At 48.7% G+C, this 21,688-nt stretch overlaps 1 protein-coding gene across 1 annotated transcript in view; it reads right to left on the reverse strand.

Annotated features, from left to right (window-relative positions):
• Positions 1-767: 767 nt before the first annotated feature.
• Positions 768-21,688, reverse strand: part of WSCD2 (WSC domain containing 2) — a 134,716-nt gene continuing 113,795 nt past the window's right edge. Inside the window, exons 8-9 of the mRNA XM_044990187.1 lie at positions 13,871-14,071; positions 768-1,869 (exon numbers count right to left, since the gene is read on the reverse strand). Coding sequence (XP_044846122.1) covers positions 1,517-1,869; positions 13,871-14,071 — 554 coding nt within the window. The 3' untranslated portion in view covers positions 768-1,516. The remainder of the gene's footprint in view (positions 1,870-13,870; positions 14,072-21,688) is intronic.

The following is a 21,688-nucleotide window of genomic DNA, read 5'->3' on the forward strand; positions in this document are numbered from 1 at the left end:
GTCCAGGCCCGGGCGCATTTGCTGCCAAAGAGATGATCGGCATCAGCCGGGACGTGCAAGGCCTTATGCAGGAGGAGGTGGGGAGGACAATACAGCTGGGATGTAGGTGGGGGATGGGGCACGTTGGTTTGTCTTTAAGCCAGTGTAACTCCAGTGACTCCAGTGTCGTTCCTCATATTTAGACTCATGTAACCATGGCCCTGATCCAGCAAAGCACTTAGGCACATGCTTAACTTTGAGAAAGGGAGTAGCAAGGGATTAGACTGTTCCTGTGCTTACAGTTTACAGTTAAGCAGGTGCCTGAAGTCAGTGGTTCTCAGCCTCTGTCATACTCCTCTCCCCCCGACGCCCATCTCATTCGGTCAGGACTTCCCTCCTACTTAGTGATCAGGGGCGGCTCTAGGCACCAGCAAAACAAGCTGGTGCCTAGGGCGGCAAAATGTAGGGGGCGTCCCCTGCCGCCGGGGAGGGCGGGAGGCTGGGCCGGCGGACCTGCCGCAGTCATGCCTGCGGGAGGTCCACCGGAGCCCCGGGACGAGCGGACCTGCCGCAGGCATGACTGCGGCGGGTCCCCTCTTCCCGCGGCTCCGGTTAAGCTCCCGCAGGCATGCCTGCGGCAGGTCAACCGGAGCCGCGGGACCACGGCACCCGCCGCAGTCATGCCTGCGGCAGGTCCGCTCGTCCCGGGCTCCGGTTGACCTGCCGCAGTCATGCCTGCGGGAGCTTAACCGGAGCCGCGGGAAGAGGGGACCCGCCGCAGGACCGGGGAAGGGCGGCGCAGCGCACCGCGCTGCTTGGGGCAGCCTGATTTCTAGAGCCGCCCCTGTTAGTGATCTAAGAAAATCCAGGTGGTCGTGACCCCTGACACGCAGGGTTCGCGACCCCCAGGTTCAGAAGCTGTGCTTCAGCGAAATATGTGCTAAAGTGCCTTGTTGGATCAGGGCCTGCGAGCTGAATTAGGCCCAGGAAATGCACAGTGAGTTTTACTGTTAATCTCCAGCATTAGCATTACCCCCAAACTCCAAGGAAGGTTATAAATAAAGTTACGTTGTTAGGAATGAATGGATCACCGTAAATAACATCAGATCAAATTTTAAATGCCATGTCTCTGTTCAGCCCCATTTCAGACTGGAAATCGGAGGCTGCTTCTCCTTCCCGCCATTTCAGAACATTGTTCACCATTTTGTAAAGTCTGACAGAGAACGCAAAACACACCCCACGCTATAGGAGAGAGAAAACGGTAAAGACAGCAGCGGTGAAGGTTTTCATGTCGCAAATGCCAATTCACAACGGCACAATCCCCAAAGAATGTAGACTCGTTGATGTGTTTGCCAAGGCGTCTTCTCAGCGGTGACTGGTGACCATTCTTTTTTCTCATGCAGGGAATTCATTAACAGCTAATAGCAGCAGATGGATAATTCAAAGAAAGCCACCCACTGGGTGGAACTAGGTACTGGCTGGGAAAACCAAGCCTTTCTGTTCTGGTTAGAGTCAGTTCCCCCAAGCGTCATCTTCATCATCTTGGATAATAGTCATCTGGGACCCCTGTGAGGTTTCTGAGTTTCAGAGCCATGTCCACAGTTTTAATGTAAGCGCTGATCGTTTTTCTCATCTCGGGCGTGTAGGGGTCATATTCCAGTTTCCTCAGCCCGGAGCGCTTAAAGTTTCCATCTTTTTGGCCCTCGACACACAAGAGTCTGTCCTCAAAGACCCTGGTGCCCAGGAGGCTCACCATCCTCTTCAGTTGGACAAAGAGATCTCGCTTCAGGTCCTCAAAGTGCACCACAAGGACATTTTTGCCATACTTCAACCAGTCCAGCGTGTGAGCGGCCCACCAGGGGGCGTAATTTTTGACGAACTCTGGCCATTCTGCGAGAAGCAAAGGAAATCCATTAACAACAGTATCAGTCACAGCATGTGTGAAGGCACTAGACATAATGTAGGTCTCTTGTTTACCAATCTATCTATTAGTAATATCATTAATAATATGGCAGCACTTTGCAAGAGTAACAGTTCCCCTATCAGAACAAAGAATTCAGCCCATGACCCAATGAGATTACAAAACAACGGTCAAATCCTGATCTGTTGGACGTCAAAGAGACCTCTCAAGCAGGGTTGGACTGATGCATAGGCAAACTAAGTAGGTGCCTATGCCCCAAATTTGGGGGGAGAAGACCCAAACCTGAGTGGCACTGTGACCCCTGTGGTTGCCTAGGGCCCAGTGATAGGTCAGTCCAGCCCAGCTCTCAAGCAAGGAAGGCTTGCAGGACTTGGTCTAAGTGTACAGACAGGAAAGGTGCAGTTAATGTAGGTGGGAGCTATGACATCAGTACTTCATTACAGGGTGAGGTCTTTGGGGGTGGGAGGGAGAAGCATTGGCACTCATGTTGAGTGGGTCTGGGAGCCTGTTCCAGTCCTGGGGGCAGTGAGGAGGAGGTCCTGGAGCCAGCAGTGGGCGAAAGAATTGGAGGGGGCTGAGGCTTATGCCAGGGGAATGGGGCAGGAATAGCGGGAAGGCTGGAGACTCTATAAACATATCAACGCGGTGTTATGGACTAGACCCTGACTCAGGCTGACGAAGGGACACATGGTCTTAGACCTTTGCACTGGGAAGTTTCCCCCAGCCCTGTCTGAAATGCGTCGGCTTCTCTTCCCCAACAAGCATAAGGAGGAGGGACGAGTGAGAGAGAGGGTCTGACAGGAAATGTAGGTATCAAATAACCCGGCTTGTTTTCTCCCTCCCTGCAGTCACTTTGTGTTCCTTTCGTTCTCCCAGAAGGACACACAGAAGCTCCCCTGTACAGAAGGACAGACTCTCTGAAATGTCAGCTTTGTGCTGCTCATACCTCCCTTCCAGCCTTAAAGTGAGACCAGCAGTGGCACCGCGGTATGGCTTGCTCACTGCGTAGGCTTGGGCCAGTGACCTGTGTCTCAGCCCATTCTGCAGAAAGGGGATATGAATTATACTGGTTATACTTGCCTAGCTCACTAGGGTACAACAAGGCATAATTAATGAACGCTCTGATGTGGGGCAAAAATCTGATCTGTGCTATGGCTGAGATTTCCACACCCAATTCCCATTCATTTGAATGGCAATCGGGCATCCAAATCCTTATCCAGTATGAAAATTTTAGCAAATGCATATAGGAAAATCCTCTGTACCTGGCCCCACTGTAAAATACAGAGATCTTCAACAACAGGCAGGAGAAGTGTGCAAATTATGATGATGATGATGATGAAGGTGATGTAAAATTTGTAGATGACACCAAGCTGGAAGGGGAGAGTGGGTTGAAAGCACCGTGAAGGGCAGGATTCAAATTTAAAACGACCTTGATAAATTGGAGAATTGATTTGAAATCAATAAGATGAAATTCAGTGAAGATAAGTGCAAAGTGCTTCATTTAGGAAGGAAAAATCAAATGCAGAGCTACAAATTGGGGAATAATTAGCTAGGTGGTGGTACTGCTGAAAAGGATCTGGGGGTTATAGTGGATCACAAACCAAATATGAGTCAGCAGCATGATGCAGTTGTGAAAAAGGCTAATGCCATTCTGGGGTGTATTAACAGGGGTGTCGTATGTAAGACACGGGAGGTAGTTGTCCTGCTCTACTCAGCATCAATGATCCCTCTAACTTTTTACATCCATGTGCGGAATTAATTTTGTTATGCGCACCGATATGGAGGTGATGTGTGGGGGAACTTAGCTCAGCACTGGTGAGGCCTCAGCTGGCGTTCTGTGTCCAAATCTGGAAAGACGTGGACAGACTGGAGAGAGTCCAGTGGGGAGCAACAAAAATGACCAAAGGTTTAGAAACCCTGACCTGCGAGGGAAGGTTAAACAAACCAGGCATGTTGAGTCTTGAGAAAAGAAGACTGAGGGGGGACCTGATATGTCTTCAGATACATTAAGCGCGATTATAAAGAGGATGGTGATCAGTTGTTCTCCATGTCCACTGAAGGTAGGACAAGTAGTAATGGGCTAAATCTGCAGCCAGGGAGATTTAGGTTAGATATTTGGGAAAACTCTAGCTATACGGGTAGTTAAGCTCTGGAATAAGCTTCCAAGGAGGTTGCAGAATCCCCATCATGGGAGGTGTTTAAGAACAGGTTGAACACACACCTGTCAGGGATAGTCTAGGTTTAGTCGGTCCTGCCTCAGCACTGAGGAGGAGTCTTTCCATACAGCATGCAAACTTCATGCATGTCATATGCATCACGTAACCTTGCTGACCTTGCCAGATTGATCTTTACCAAAACCTCCTAAAACTGGCTCTAAGTCTGATACTTTCCTTCTGTATCCCAGTATCTTTTCCCCTTGTAGCTTCCCTCAACTCTGCTGAGATGCTGCTTGTTTCTAAAGTCAATGGGGCTGACGCACTTTCTGTACACAGAACTGGTATGATTTCCATGACAACAATGTCACGTGAGCTGGAAATCTCAGCTACTGAGGCAAGGTAATGCCTGCCTTCTTTTCACTTTTACTGTCAGTGGCAACCACTGCAAGTCCCCGCCTCTCCTCTGGGCATTTAATCAGCCCAGACTCTGCATTTCTTCGTGCTACTTGGGCTCTCTGGGTTTAATCAAGGTGGCTATTACCACCTGTCACTCCTGAAATTGAATGCGAATAGGCTGTCTAATCACAGCACTGAGTTTTGAGGTTGACTTTATAGTTTCAATTTTTCCCTTGGACAACTGTAAATGAAAATGGGCTCTGTGTGTGTGTATGTGTGTGTGTGTGAGAGAGAGAGAGATCCCAAATGTGGTGTTTACTGATCTTCAACACCAGGAGTAGTTCAGCAAAATGGCTCTGAAAGAAATGACAATGGGCCCTGTCGATAAAGTTCCACAAAGGTCTTTGGCTGGTGATTGATAATATCCTCAGTGAGCTCAACTAGCCATCTGGTCCCTAGGCTGACTCCACGTGCTCCCGCCTAAAAATCTTTCAGTTATTCCCAAGGTCTCTCGCTAATTGATCCCCACATTAAAATCAGGTGATAAAAAGGATGATGAAACACCAATAATAAGCTGTGATTCTGCTGAAACTGTAATACACATGTATCTTATGATGCAGAAAAGCTCTGGGTATGTGCTCCTTCCTCTTGTCCTCCTTGAGGAACCAATGCCTGATTAACAGCTTAACTGTATTTAATTCCCCAAAGAATCATTAAAGACAGTATCTGTTTCATTAAACAGATACAGGACAATTCACCTTGTGTAATCATATCACATAAAACTTTGCTTTGGAACCACTCCAGGGATATCATAAAATTAATGTCATGGAACAAAATACTGATTTTAAAGAGCCTTCAGCCCAGGCTGGTGAAAAGCACAGCTGCAACCAGGAGGGAAAGAAAGGATCAGCAGCTGTATTCAACAACAGCAGGAGCGGCCAGGAGAGGCCAGGCAAGGGCTCGTCCCCCTCACACGCAGTAGCTCAGATCATTCCAATAGTGCCTTACATGCTGACTGCGTTTGCTCAGCCAGGGAGCCGCGTTGGTATTCTAGCCACAGTGATAAGCTCCCTTTAGACGGGTGGATATAGATCCCTCTGCCACTCACACTGGTGTAGATCTGGGGCACTGCAGTGAGCAGAGTCACGCCAGTTCCACAGTGCGGTGTGACCGAGGTCACCGTCTGGCCCGTTCGATTCAACGGGCATAGAAGTCACTTGTTGAGTGAGAGGTTCATAGATTGTAAAGCCAGAGAGGAGCACGGCAATCATCTACTCTGACCTCCTGCATAACAGAGGCCGTAGGCCTTCCCTGAATTAATTCCTGTTTGAGCAAGAGTCGATCTTTTAGAAAACCACCCAATCTCAATAAGAACCCACCTCAACCCTTGGTAAATTGAACCAATCATTAATTACCCCCACCATTTTAAAAACATGTGCACCTTATTTCCAGAATATGTCTAGCTTCGACTTCCAGCCACTGGATCTCATTATACCTTTGCCTGCTAGATTGACATGCCCATTATCAGATGTTTGTTCCCCATGTAGGAACCGATACAGGCGGCTCAAGTCACCCCTTACCCTTCTCAGTGTTCCAAGAGTGATTGAAAATCACCATTATGGTCCAACAAGCCCTTCCAGACCATCGCAGGTTCTAGCCCACTCAGACAGGTGAGGCCCAAGCACCTTCTCAGGGCAGAGCAGGACCTTGGTCAAATCCCATTGTTGACAGTGGGGAATTTGTATATCAAAGCTCGAAACAGCAGAGGGGCTTTCACAGAGATTTCAGCTGTACAAAACGTCACCTTGGATTGCTGTGAAATACACATTCACCTAATTCAGAGCTAGGTGGAAAAAACCTATCGTTGGCACGATGGCACTGATTCAGGAAAGCACTTAAGCTCACTTCATGCAGGTCCTGAAATGCCCTCCCTGTTGGCACTCACAGCCTCTAGAACTGGATTGGCCCTGGGGAGTGGGCTCCTCTTTCGGCCATTGAGGGGGGTTCCCTCCTTGGGGCCAATGGTGAACCACGTTGGCAAGGGAAGTTGCACTGACTGAAGCCTGCATTGTGACTGTTTATGCAGTAGAGTGACACACAGAAAACAAGAGGAATCCAGTCACCAGGGTCTGTCTGCACGACCAGTGCCTGGATAGAGCATAAAATGCTTAGCTAGAGCAGTGGATAGAGCATACAATGCTTGGAAATGATGCAGAGATCATAAGAACATAAGAATGGCCATACTGGGTCAGACCAAAGGTCCATCTAGCCCAGTATCCTGTCTACCGGCAGTGGCCAATGCCAGGTGCCCCAGAGAGCCTTATGAGAAAAGTAAAAGCCAAGACGATCCTGTTTCTATTGGTCATTTTCATATCCAGCCAGATAGGCCTTTCCTTTGTTTGCTTTTAATGATAGGGCATAAGGTACCAGTGGCAGTTCCTGGTCTGCCGCTACATAGAGACACACATAAATGTAGCCCCCTGGGGAAGGGTTAAAGGCAGGCTCTCCTGGGGGCTGGCTCAGAGGGCAGATGCCAAGGAGCATGGTGTGCCCTTGGTACCCTGCTGGAGAGTAAAGTCATGTCTGACACGACGTAAGTTGGGTGTCCTTAACTCACTGGCAAGAGAAAGGCCAATAGCTTGGTCAGGAAAGAAAAACAGCCAGTGCCCTGTGTGCGGCCAAACTGACAGTCATTGCTGAGGAAAGGCCATGGATTAAGCTAGCAAAGAAAATTTAATCATCTCTCTCTTGCCATGAAGAGTCGCTCCCTCTTCCTTAGGCCCGGAGGTCACGGCTGTGGGAAGAATGAGCAATGCTGCAGCTGTGTGTGCCGCACAGGAGGCTGCGTTGATCAGGGACTCCCTCATGCCTTCGGGACTTACTGGGAAATGACGAAATGCCAGCTCGGCCTTTTGTTTTCATTTTTGGCTCCGTCGCATTCCAGACAAAAGGCCTCTTAGAAGGGTGAACGCTGTCTTCCTCCACCTTTCATCTTAGGACTCATCTGGCCCCCTTCACTGCAGTATCTGAGTGCCTCCTTCACTGCAGTATCTGAGAGTCTCATAATCATTACTGTATTTATTGCACAAGATCCCTGTGAGGCAGAGCTGGGATGTTTGCCCCATTGCAGGAGGAGGACCTGAGGCACAGACAGGCTAAGTGAGTTGCCCATGGTCACATAGGCAGTGTTGTCCAGAGGATAGCAGACTGGACTGGCACCCAAGAGTCCTGGATTCTATTCCTGGTTCTGCCATTGGCCTGGTGGCAAGTCACTTCTCTCTATGCCTCAGTTTTCCCATCCCTAGAATGGGGATAATCGGATTGACCCTCCCTTGTAATGCACTTTGAGATCCATGGGTGAAAAGTGCTAGATAAGAGCAAGGTATTGTTATTAGTCTATCGCAGGGCAAGGACTTGCACCAAGGTTCAAAGGCTGTTATCCTCAAGGAGCTGGCCCACATTCAGGATAACAGCCCTACCACTGCTACCAACATATGGAGTTACTCCTTTCATGTGGTAAAGGCTTGTGCTTTGGTGATTGACCAGAGTGGCAGGCCCCGCAAGGGGAGATGGACTTCAGCCCCACCTGTGACAAGAGCCACTCACCTCCCCAGGTGGGGAAAATGGAGTTGGTGTGACCTGTAGGTCATGTGAAAATCAGGCTTGGGGTATATAAAAGAGAGGCCTGTGTAGGGAACTCCTGGCAGCTCCAGTCAGCACCTCTGACCAGGCCGCTAAAAGTCCGGTTGGTGGTGCAGCAGAACTAAGGCAGGCTCCCTCCCTGCCATGTCCCCACACGGCTCCCAAAAGCAGTGGCATGTCCCCCTTTTGGCTCCATCGTGTATGGGCAGCCAGTGACTCTGCATGCTGTCCCCGCCCCAAGTGCCGACTCCGCAGCTCCCATTGGTCAGGAACCACAGCCAGTGGGAGCTGTTGGCTGGCGTCTGCGGACGGGCAGCACACAGAGCTGTGTGGCCTCGCCTCCATGTTGGAGATGGAGAGAGAACATTCCACTGCTTCCGGGAGCTGCTTGGGGTAAGCCTGCGCCCCTGACCCACTCCCATGGCCCAACCCCCTTCCCCAGCCCTGGTCCCCTCCCGTCCTCTGAACCCCTCAGTCCCAGCCTGAAGCACCCTCCTACACCCCAAACTGCTCATCCCAGAGTCTGCACCCCCAGCCGGAACCCTCACACTGCCCCCTGCACCCCAACCCACAGCCCCCTCCTCAGTGGTCAGCTGTATAATTTATGGGGACCTAATGGTACCAAGCAGGAGATCCGGGGGAGTGCGGGGGCAAAATTTCACCACTCTCATTCCATTGCTGGAGAGGAAGGTGGGCTGGAATGTGAGCTGCCAAGTGAGAATTGGACCCAGGGGTGGCTCTAGGAATTTGGCCGCCCCAAGCAGTCATGCCTACGGGAGGTGCACCGGAGCCGCGGGACCAGCGGACCTCCCGCACGCATGACTGCGGAGGGTCCGCTGGTCCCGCGGCTCCAGTAGACCTCCCGCAGCTGTGGAGGGTTCGCTGGTCTGCGGCTCCGGTGGAGCAGCCGCAGGCATCACTGCGGAAGGTCCACTGGAGCAGGCTGCCGCCCCGCCAGCAAAATGCCGCCCCAAGCGCGCGCTTGGCGCGCTGGGGTCTGGAGCCGGCCCTGATTAGACCACAAAAGCGCATGGCCCCAAACACGCCTACAGCCGACCTTGGCTGATTCTGCAGTTAGAATAGTTTGGAGAACTAGCTGGTATATTTCCCACCAGTCTTTCCCCCCTCAACCCTGAGGGGAAAAAAATCACATGTAGTAAAAAAGAAAAATCTGCGCTAGTGCCCCTACTCCAATTCCCTCTCTGCCTCTCTCCTTTCCACTGCAGCAATCCTGAGCAGAGATTAATAGAACACACATGAATGCCAATTGCAATGAAAGCAGCCTTTCTTCGCTGCACTGTTTCATAGTTATTGACAGAACCATAACTCTGCAATATTAGGTCCTGTGTTTCTAAACCTGCTAGGGCACTAAGACATATTTTCCCATTTTTACTGGGCTCACTTGTACTCTGGCACTTGCAATCAGCAGTGCGACTGCTTGGCTAGTCCCTCATTGAATGGGGAATGCTTTGGGACAGGTATCCAGGAGTGGGCTGAGCTGAGCTAATGATTCCCAGTAGATAATTCCTATGACAAATTTTGCCTTCTTTTCAGTTTGCACCATTGTTCTATTGATTCTCTGTTCAGATTTATCAGTGAATTTTTGCAGAGAATAATTTTTGCTCTGCAGGTTATTTGTTAAGAGTTTACTGCAAATATTCAGAATGGGCAGAGGCCACTTATTTCCCACTTCAGCCCTCAAACAAGGGCTTAAGTAATGCCGAGGCACTGCGTGCCGCCCCCTCTGCAGATGGATATAGTGCATCTGGTTTGCACTGCGTTGACTATTCACTATGAATTCTGGTTTTGTCCTCTGCTGGGATGAGTCCTGTACCTAAGCAACACAGTGCTAGTCGCAAATTCCACAAACAGGACAGTCCACTAGGAAATGTTGCTCTTTGTGAGTATTCATGCTGGTAAAGATAAAGTGCTTGAATGTTCATGGAAAGTGAACTTGAAAGGTTTGCAGTTCTATAGTTTCACAGATTTCCAGGCCAGAAGAGACCACTGTGATCACCCAATCTGACTTCCTGCCTAACACCAGCGAATGATTTCGCCCTCTATTTCCTGCATCAGACCCACATCTTGTCATCGATCCATTGTGTACTCTTTAGAAAGCCATCCGTTCTTGAGGTAAAGACATGGAGTGATGATGGGGACTTCACCGCATCCCTTGGCAAGTTGTTCCACCAGTTAGTTACCCTCGCTGTTAAAAATATGTGTCTTATTTAGAGCACATGGTGGTATATTTTGACTTAAATCCAAATCTAATTTAGTTTTTGTGTTGGAGAGAATATTTGTGGACAGATTTTTCCCACCTTCTCCTCAGCTTTGTGTGTTGATTGTTCTAACACCTCAGATAAGCTTCTCCGAGGTTTCCTCTCTCCACATTCTCTGTGCAGCATAATTATTGCTACTGCAATTGGTGAATCATGCTGAGCACTTTACCCAACTGGCACAAACTTACACAGAGAATATCTGGAGCTGTTGGCTGTCCCAGACCAGTATGTTAAAGGAAAAGGTTTCAGGTGTTGGTACAGTGGTGGGAGGCATGAAAATATGCACGTGCTCACTGGACCTGAAAACCTGCTCACGTGTGCATAGTGAAACCTGCAAATGACCCCATTAGTGCAGATCGGGGAATGGCCTGCCTGGCCACCTATTGACATTTACCCTTCCCTTAGCTACACAAACTGGGCAGGGCTTTGCAGGAATTTTGTCCCCTAAACATCAACAGCAGATGGAGAAATGGACAATTGCCTTTGTCCTGTATCCTTTTTAAGGAGCCATCAAGTATAGATTGGTGTGATTCTGATCTCACTTGCATGGATGTAAGTCCAAGAGAACCCCAGTGACTTCAGTGGAGTAGCTCTGGATAATTGAAAATAAAATCCAGCCTGCTATCTCTGACAGTCATTTGAAGGAGAGCAGCAGATGGGGCTGCCTGGATGGATATCCAAAAACCCTACCGCTCGCTGTTCCAGACAGCACTGCTGTCAGCACCCTCAGCACAGGGACCAGGGCAGGTAGACACATACTCCAAAGAAAGACTCAGCACCTCTCATGCCTGTATTCCCTCAGCCTTCACATCAGTCCTAGAGAGGGGCCTAAACTGCTAAAATTTAACCCCAGAGGGAAGCACAAGATGGGCTATGAACTGCCCCAGACTGAGGGCTAGATAGTGACTTGGTTCATGTGCCCGCAGGGAGGGCTATGGCAGAGCACAACCCCCCTTACACACCTGCCTGGGCTACCCAGGCCTTGCTTCCAAGACACACCAACCCCAGCTGCTCCCCACTGGCACAAATGGGAGAGGAGTGGGCGGAAAGAGGCTCCACTCCTTCCACCTCCCGGGCACAGCTGAGCTGGTGTGAAACGGGCTTGTGATTTGTTACTGGCCTAAATTAACAGCAAATCGCTACTGCCCCAGAGCCAATGGGGAAGCAGTTCCTCCTGGGACGGTGCCCCCGACGCACCACCTTGTGCTCAGAGCTGGGTTGAAAAAGGCAGAATCTTTCCCCAAGTTTGGTTTGCAGTCAGCACTGGGGTTTTGCTCTGGGCATATCTCTGGTATTGGTGGCATTGCAAGAAGGAGAGAGAGAGAGAGTGCATTTCAGTGCACGTGGCAATAATGAAATCCAGGCACATACCAACAACACAAAAAGAGATCCCCTTAAATAAACTCTGAATTAAGGGTAGCAGATGTTCAATCAAGCTAAATATTTTAACTCTTTCCAATGAAGTCAATTTCACAACAGCAATTTGTAAATTGCTATAATTAACAAGCATCCACAATATGTGTCTGTGCATGGATGGGAAAGGTGCTTTCTCCAGAGCAGCTGGGTGTGCAGAATTAAAAGGCTGCGACTGATTTGTCTAGAGGGAGGATTCCCTCCTGCTGGGGCTCCTACGTGGAATGTCCAGGCACTCAGAGGGAAAGCTCGTCAAGTCGGAACACGTGTCAGGGCCAGGTATTTTACGGCATCATCCTGAAGCAATGCTCTGATGATAGCGATTTCTGCTAGAAGGCCAGGCCCCTTTCTGAGAGCAGCTCTGGCTTCAGAGGGGGAAACCCTGGAGGATTTCTCCTTCATTCCACCAAGCAGAGATTCAGGGCCACGTTGGAGCTTATCTGGGAAAGCGAGGCCTCCCAATGGGCTCTTACAAGCATTTAAGTCCCACGGGTTGGTAAAGTATTGCAGTCAGGCTGGGCTTGTGCAGAAGCACTGGAGGGTACCTGGATGAAGGTGCTTTTGCCTTAATAAGCTACTTGTTTTGGTTTAACACCACAGGGAAAGGCAGCCCTTGCTGGGGCATTCTCTGTTTCCTGTTTTAGCTCAGCTCATAGGAAGGCTGAACTGAATAGTCCAATGGGAGTGACGGTGTCACCCTCCGCTAACACCACTGTTTAAGGGATAATGTTCCAAATGGAGGAGGAGTAAATGGCTCTGATGGGTGTTTGAGAACCAGCTGCGAAAGCTGCTGTTCCAAGCCTGCTGCAGCCCAATGGGTGTTATCTCGATTGTACGATGAGTTAAAAGAAGATAGGGACAATCAGTCCCAGCATCCTCTCTGTCTGCCGCTGCCAGCCAAACCAACCAAACTCTATGCACCAGAGCTGGGCAAAACATCTTTTCTTTGAATGTTTGCCCAGATTAAAGGCTGAATTCCCTTTCTCCAGCTCTAATCCCCCTTTGAGTTTGCTCTGTTGGTGAAATTCCCCTCTGTGCAAAATATGAGCACAAAGTCTCTGATCTTGTGCTAAAAGCCGTGGAATGGAACTCAGAACTCCAGGAGAGAAAGACCTGGGAGAATAGTGGATTTTTCAGTTTGCTGGTAGTTCCGAAAAGTGAGGGAAAAAATTGAACCGAACATAAATGGTTTTGAAATTTTCAGTGAATCAAAAAGTTTGAGAGAGAAATCATTCAGGGTCGAATGAAATCCTGAAGTGAAATGTTTCATTTCTACATCAAGCGTTATTTTAAAATGTGTCTTAACGCATTAAAAGAAATTTGATGCAAATTTCAGAACAAAAAGTTGTTTCAATCAAAAAAAATCAAAACATTTCATTTTGAAAATGTTGAAACAAAATCATAGGACTTTTTGAGTGTTGGATTTTTTTTCTCAACCCAAACCAGTGAGTGGAACCGGCACAAATACACAAAGAGTTTTGGTGTCCCCAAATCTGCATTTTTTTACTGAAAAAAAGTTTTGTCTAAAAATGTCACTTAACTCTACTGCTGGATTCTAGTCCCAGGTCGGTCACAGGCCGACCACCTGCTGTGGGCTGGTCACCTCAGAGGTCTGTGCCTTAATATAGAAATCTGTAATAGGGGGCTGATTATGCCTCTGTACTAAGTAAGGGCAAATACTATTATTATACATTAAGCTGCTGGCCATGAGAAGTCATTAGTTCCCTTGCAATCCTGTCATGTCCTCTGCCCTCATGTACTGTACCCAACTGTCAACTGTTCTGTAGCACAGCTCTGAAAAACACACGCAAAAGGCGCATAGTGTATGTTAGCCTTAGTCTTTTCTTCATCCCCCCGGCTACTAGAGGGCAGGGGCTTGCATATCTCAGCCTGCATACAAGTTACTGTGCACGTTTGAAGGCCCTTTCAGAACAAACAGTCGTTTCAATCCAAACAATCGACACGTTTCATTTTGAAAATGCTGACACAAAACACTGAGACTTGTTCCGAATGGGTGGGGTTTTCCCGCCAACCCAAACCAGCGAGTGACACTGGTACAAAAAGTATCGCGGTAACTTGCCTACCTTTGCCTTTCCAATGTGCGTGAGAAGCGAAGCCGATGTGACCGCCGTACTTCCGATTGAATTCAGCCATCAGGGCTTTGTACGGGTTCCGGATGAGCAGTATGGCTGAATCAAAGGCCTCGATTTCCTTCTGGCCACTTTCGTGGGTTTTGATGCAGATTGTCCTTCCACTTCGCCAATGATCCCTTTCCCCTTTGAACCCTTCCCAGAAAAATAAACAGACACAAGAGAATAAGTAAATGCAAAAATAATAATAATAAAAAAAAAGACCAAAGAAAAGAAAACAGCAAGCAGGGAGAAATCAGATTGCAAAATATATTTGGATGAAAGCAGGTGGCAATTTAAAATATATTTGCATCCGCATTCCAGATGGAAATAATTTATTTGCTTGGATTCTGAGCAATTCGTGTTTTATTTAGCACAGTGCCTGGTTACCCAGTGCAATGATCCGGTGGCTCAGCACACAACCTTAGCTTCAGTCCTAGTGACAGTGGTCAGAGAGTGGGGCCTAATGGTTATAGAAGGGGACGGGGAGTCAGGAATCCAGGTTCTAGTCCCAGCTGTTTTGGATAAATCACTTCGGGCCAGATTAGCAATGTAAATCTTGAGTAACTCCCCTGGAATCTCTGGAGCTGGGAAAATTGGGTGACCGCTCTCTCCGTGCCTGAGCCTCTCCCATCTGTGAAATGGGATGATGATGCCTGTACTTTACTAGACAGCAGAAGGCGCTGTGAGATTTAGTTTATTGATGCTTGCAAAGCCCTCGGAGATCCCCAGGAGGCAGGAGCTGTGGAAGTGCCAAGCGTCTCTAACAATAGCTGCCCCACTCTGCGTCGATCGCAGCCTGTGAGTGCCGGGGTCCCACAGCTCGCTGACATGGAAGCATGGGGCGGCAGTGGCCACGTTCTCCGGGCATTCCCGGGGACTTCGTGGGAACATGCTGCTTGTGTCTGGATTAGCCGAGGCCAGTTGTTGGAGGTGTGCTAGGCAAAGGGCCCCCTAACTTGCCTCGCCCAGGGCTGAACCACGCACACCACAACTGCAGTGACTCTCAGCGAGACCTGGAGCCTCCTCAGTGGTCAATGCCATGTCTAAAGAAGGGGCCCCGAAATCTCCCATCATTCCCAGGGCTCCCTGGAAAACAGCACTTGGGAGACTCCCCCACTCCAGTCAACAAGGGCAGGATGTGTCTGGATTTCATGTCCCCAACAGGGCTCCAGGTCCAGACTCCTGGGTTCTTTTTGGCTCCTTCACTGACTCACATGGCTACCCAGGCAAATAACTTCCTCTCAGTTTCCTCATGTATAAAAGGAGGATAGCGATACTTAGCCAGGTCTTTGCATCCTGTGCACAAGTACACGCCAGGTGCCTCTGGCTTTGTGCAGGTGCAATGAATTTCACTCCTTGTCAGCAGAACTGTCTGCACACAGACTGATTTCCCAAATCTCAGCTTTCCTTGAGGCCTCAGTGGCAAACACGCTGGCATTCACGAGCCTTCGCGGGCTATTTACAGCATTAACCAACATACCTGAGCCCTGGTCTGAATCTGAGGGTCAAGAGCACTTTTTAAAAATATAATCTTCCTTGGCCCTGGTGTTTACACTCGCCCAGTAACTCGGTGGTGACTCGTAAAGTGAGAAATGACACTTGACAGCCTGTTATGGGAGCGCTCAGAGTGCCCATTAATGTCACCGGCCTTTGCTGTTGTCTGTAAATTGGTTTCGCTCGTCCGACTTTTAAAGCTGTTTGTTTATATATATCAAAAATTCAGCTCGACCATGTCCCCTGTGCACAGCCAGTGAGGCACCATCTGTGTTCAGTCAGGAGCAGGGTGGGATTTATAATAATCCCCCCCGCATATCTCTGACTGAAGATTTCACCCCTGCACGCTAAGGAGAGCAAAGGCGCACTCACAGGCAGGGCCGGCTCCAGGGGTTTTGCCGCCCCAAGCAGCCAAAAAAAAAAAGAAGCCGCAATCGTAATCGCGATCTGCGGCAATTCAGCAGGAGGTCCTTCGCTCCGAGCGGGAGTCAGGGACTCTCCGCCAAATTGCCACCGAATACCTGAAAGTGCCGCCCTGCTCCGGAGTTGCCGCCCCAAGCACCTGCTTGATAAACTGGTGCCTGGAGCTGGCCCTGCTCACAGGCCGACTGGCTGAACTCCTGTTTGGCCAAGCCTAGAGGTGGCCATCGTGACACTACCCCTGGGGAGTCCAGCGCTGAAATCCAGCCCTGTGCAGTAGGCCAACATGAGGTTCCCGCTTACTTTAGCCTGGTTTGGGGGCGTTAAGCAGTGTAAAAGTGTTAGGTTGGTTCTCTGCACAGGCCTCAGTTTTACCCCTGCCCCGTACGATGTCTGGCTGGGGCTTTCCCCAACACCTGGCATCTGTTACGGATCCAAGGTGACTCGCAGAGCTCCTATAAGGAATAATTTGTCTTAAATACACTTGAAGGGAGCGGATGTCTCCGGGCATTGGGAATAGGCTACCGAGCTCTCCACCTCCAGGTTGTGAGCCTGATCCTGGCTGAGTGACTAAAAGTCATTATACTGCCTGTGGGAGGAGAGTCAGTGGAGTCAGTCCACTTCCTGCTGGCCAGGTGTCCAGAACAGAATTGGTGCTAACTACAGTCTGGGGAGGGCAGGAGTGCTTGGGTTCCTGCAGAGCAGAAGCAATGGCCCAATGTGTGGTTGCCGAAATCACTTTGCTGTGCATCCCGTGCCATCTCCTAGGGCTAAGATTACAATTGCAAAAACCACCAGCAAACTCATTTTGGGAAGACAAAGGTTTCCCTCTCCCCGCTGCTCCAAACTCTACTTATTTTGCTGCTGAGCACACAGGGCTGTGGCCTCACTTTCTTAGTTCACCAGCTGCAAATCCAACTGAGCAGCCAACCAGCTTGCACTCAACATGCTGAATAGCCTCATCTCAACGACCCACGGGCCTAGCTGTATGAAAAATACACACGCCATGTCTAAATAAACAGAAAAAAAACATGTCAGCAGATGATTCAAGCCAGGGGGAGAGAGAGGATGTAAGTAGATGTATTACATCAATTATAGGTGTGTAATTTGCTTTCCTCCGTTAGGCTGTACAACATAGCTACATGGTAGCTAATCTACTAGTTGCTTGGATACATTCTAGCCCAGTCAGATGAATAGGAAGCCCAGAATAAACATGGAATACTGTTTGATTTTTAACCAGCAGAACAAAATGTTTTGTATCATTAGTGCATAGATTTTGTTGTGTGTGCTTTTTTTTTTTAACTCAGTGGGATAAAGACGTTTAAATAAATTGCTCTAATGAACGAACTTACTCAAGAACCATTGTGCAAAGGAGAACGAGGGGATGGGCATTGGTTGATGTAAGTGAATGTGTCGAGTGCCTCTCTGGAAACTCTATCATGCTGTATCAGCTACAACTATTGCAATGACATGTCAAATGGGTTCCATAGAATTAAACTGAGCTCAGCGTTTCGATACTGAAATCATAGAAAATCTTGGAATGTATTTGAAATAGACTTCTCATGGACTTGATCTGAGCAAGGATTGGTAAGGTAAAGCCTACCAGGGAAACATGGTCTCTTCTAATCCTAGGAGTGACCAGTTCTAGGCATGAGACTAGACTCCCTGTAGTTATAGGTTCAATTCCTCACAGGGTCAGCTTAGCCAGTCATCCTTCAGAGGCATGTAAACTGAGTGCCATGCAGTTTGCTAGCTGTGAGTCTTTCAGATATCATCAGAATCCATGGACATGAAAGAATCCTGGATGTATTTTCTTCTGGAGCTGCATTAGAACATAAAAATTACCAGACTAGATCAGGCCAGCGGTCCATTAAGTCCAGTATCCTGTTAGCCGCACTGGCCAGCAATACCTGCTTTAGAGGCAGGTGCAAGAAATCCTGCAGAAGGAACTAACCTAATAACCTTTTCACAGAGAAGTTTCTTCCTGACCCCCCATGAGAGGTTGTCTTATGCCCTGGAGCATGAGGGTTTATAACCCTTCCAAAAGTCTTCTTTTGTAACAAATAACTGTATTATTTCACTTTGGATACTATTGTTAGCCATATAAATGACTGTGCCTTCAATGAATCCTACTGATGTTTTTGACTCAATTATATCTTATGGCAAAAAGTTCCACAGCTAATTGCATAAGTGCATGAAAACTGTTCTTCCTTGTGCTGCCCTCACTGTGTTCTATGGCTCGTCCCATAAGCTATTGCTCCGTCCCTTTCAGACCTTCCCTGCGCTGAGCACAGCAGCAGCTCTTTATCGCTCTAGCCAAGTCATACTGTCATCTTTTACATCCTCAGGGCAGTGTTGCTATTGTCCCTCCGGGGGCTTTAGAGGCAGAGTGAGGGAAGAGCTCTTTCCCTGTAAAATATTAACTCAGTAAATAATTTCTCCATGTCAACAGGAACAGAAGATGGAGATCCGCAAAATCATTGCGCCCAAGGAGAAACATGCTTTGTGAGTCAACCAGCAGCAGTGAGCAGACTGGCAGTGTAATGTTTTTCTGTTACGCTGTCCTGCATGCCCTAAGCAATAGCATTTGCTCTGAAACAGTCTAATTTGTAGCCGAAAGATTGGCCTCTCCCAGCATGGGTGAGGGGATTTACTGCATTTTGAAAGCAGATATATTCTTATTTGGAGGAGTGAGCGCTTTTGTGGAATGGCCTCTTTTGTGGTAGGAACAGGGGGAGCTGGGCCTGACAAAAAACAAAGTGATCTGACTTAGGGTGACCAGACAGCAAGTGTGAAATATCGGGACAGGGAGTGGGGGGGTAATAGGTGCCTATATAAGAAAAAGATCCAAAAATCGGGACTGTCCCTATAAAATTGGGACATCTGGTCACGCTAATCTGACTCCACATTCACATCTCAGTCTGAACCAGAACATTTTTTTGCAACGGGGGAGGGGAGGGGAGGAGAGGGGATAACTTGTTCTCAAACGACTTGCCCTTTTCACGATTTCTCAAGATACGAGAGCGAATGGGGCTGGTTAAATTATCCAGTGTGAGCGATATTCAAAAGGAACTGACCTCCTCTCTCTGTTTGCAAATCGTCCACGAGCCCGCCGACGGTTTTCAAGTGCAAACCTTATTCTTTGTGATTTGTGTTCCTGTAGGAGCCCCAGCCAGCGACGTTATTCATTGTTTATTTGGTTTTGGGGTGTAGCTGAGCGGCCCAAATCCAGGGCCCCGTTATTCTAGGCGCTATCTAAACACACAGTCAGACTCCTGAAGAGCCTGCAGGCTAAGCAGACGGGATCGAGAAAGTGACCTATAGAAAGGAAATATTATTATCCCTGTTTTACAAAAGGGAAGCGAGGTCCAGAGAACTTAAAGTCCCGATTCAGCAGAGAACTTCAGCACGTGTTTAATCTGAAGCACGTGCTTCTGTTCCTCTCTGATCTGCAGAGCACATAAAGGATCCTGGGGGACTCTCTATCACTGGTCATTTTAAAATCAAGATGGGCTGTTTCCTAAACGATCTGCTCTAGGGATTATTGTGGGGCAGGTCTCTGGCCTGTGTTAGCCAGGAGGTCAGGATCACAGTGGTCCCGTCTGGCTTTGGAATCTTTGCTGCTATGTATAAAGCACGTGGTTAGCGTCAAGCACATGCTGAAATGCCACGAAAAGGGACAAGCGCTCGGCCCTTTCTTAAAATCAGGTCCCTTGAAACTGCCTCAAGCTGGGCCACCAGTAGTGTGGTGCTCAAAGCCACTTGTCCCTTCAGAAATCCCTGCCCCCGGCGGCTCCAGGTGGACTGGGCTTAGGTGTGGATTGTGCAGTGCTGCTACAGCCTCTTTCAAGAGGCGTTACCGTACCAGGAGAGACGAATCGGCTGGCTGCTGTTCAATTTTGGTGGGCTGTGGTCCTGCTAGCCACAGCGAGACTCCATTGGGTGACCCCAGATTGCCTCTGTTTTGGCCCTTCTCACTAGGGGTCTGGGTTGTTTTTGGTTAGCAATTTGGGCACCCTGGAGCAAGACTGTCAAATCCACGAAAGCCAACCCTTTCTAGTGCCTCTCCCCGACGGTTAACGCAGGACATCAGTGTTTTACAGTCATGGCCAGCCAGCGTGCAGCCTTGCTTTGCTGTATCATTAAGTTAACTCTCAGCAGTTTTCCTCTCTGCCTGGGAGATTATCTAAGACTGATTGATGTAACGCTGATGTCTTTGTTATTGTTGCGTTTGGTTGCTGAATTCTTCTTGTGCTCTCTCAGAGGATGGAGATTGTTAACTGCACTGACTTAGTCTCCCACAGAAGTTATTTTAAAAAAATCCCTAATGAAATGTGAGTTTAAAGGCAGATTTGATGGTCTCGGGGTGACCCACACAAATCCGCAATTTAGTACTGACGTATTACAAAATGGGTATCATAAACAGGGGACAAGGCAGGATAGGAATAACAGGGTAAAATACCCAGTTAAGGGTGGGGGAGAGGAGTCTGTCATAGACCCCAAATAGTTTTTATAATGCAAAAGAAAATGGGAGTTTGCCCCCTGGCATTTGGTCCAGCCACTCTGCAGTAGGCTGAGCCTGGAGCTGATAAAAAATGAGTGGCTTTCTTTGGGGGGGGGGTGCAGGCAGTGTGAGTGACTCAGAATCTGTCTCCCGGGTTCCCACTACTCCTGGGGTGAAGGACCCTGTGCCAGGTCTACACCAGGTGTGGCGTGCATCACCCAGGAGGCCGTCAAAGCAACTGTAGCTGGTACAATGGGATGAGGGGAGCCAAGCTCCGCACACTCTCCACCCACTTCCCACCTCCTCCTCCCCGTTGGTCCCACAGAGACTGTTCTTCCTGCTTCCCACAATCCAAGTAGCTGGTGCACGGGAGTGACCCCCTTACTCGCCTGGGAGGTCACGCAAGGCAGCCCACGATCTGGCCCTCAGGAAGGTGCGCGTGGATATGCGGGGGGTGAATTCAGATTGTCCTCAGTTGAGCTAAATGGTGCCATGCCCCATGCTGGGCTCTGTGGAACTGGTACAGTCCGGCCCGCGGGCCTTTTCCAAGGAGGTGAAGCTAGATGGACCAGGCAAATAGAACCGTGCAGCAGGAACAGAAAGGAGTGACACCTAACCTCTCCCAAAGTGTGGAGATCACACCACCAACCTGGGGCAAGAATTGGCACAAAGCCTGAAGTCTTTGCTCAGGCAAAAGTCCTACTGGAGCCCAAGGACGTGTTGGCTGAATAAGGACTGCTGGGTGTGGGGCCATTTGCAATGCACCCAGTGAATCCCTAGTAACAAATCTACCAAGATATTGTGATGGCTTGAAAGACTCAAAACCGTGTTTCAGAGCAGTGAGGACAAGAAGGGGAAACAGAATCAGCTGGATGTGCTGGTATTTGAACAGGCAGCTACATTTCTCCAGGGCCTTCCACGAACTGCGGTTTTCAGGTCCCTGTTACTTTATGTTTACAGCTATTGCTTCTTCATTGACAACACAAGTCAGCGGCTGTGATGGCTGGCTGCATCCCAGCTGGATCTCAAACTTTCCAGACTCCTGTACCCCTTTCAGGAGCCTGATTTGTCTTGCGAACCCCCAAGTTCCACCTCACTTAAAAAACTACTTCCTTAAAAAATCAGACCTAAAAATACAGAAGTGTCACAGCACAGTATTAGTGAAAAATGGGCGACTTTCTCCTTTTTACCACATAATTCTAAAATAAATCAACAAATATAAATATTGTACTTACCGTTCAGGGTATAGTACATAGAGCAGTATAAAGTCATTGTATGGCATTTTAGTTTGTACTAGTGGTTTTTATGTAGCCTGTTTTAAAACAAGGCAAATATCTAGGTGTGTTGATGTA

Source organism: Mauremys mutica, chromosome 16, assembly GCF_020497125.1.
Source record: "Mauremys mutica isolate MM-2020 ecotype Southern chromosome 16, ASM2049712v1, whole genome shotgun sequence".
Classification (NCBI taxonomy): Eukaryota; Metazoa; Chordata; order Testudines; family Geoemydidae; genus Mauremys; species Mauremys mutica.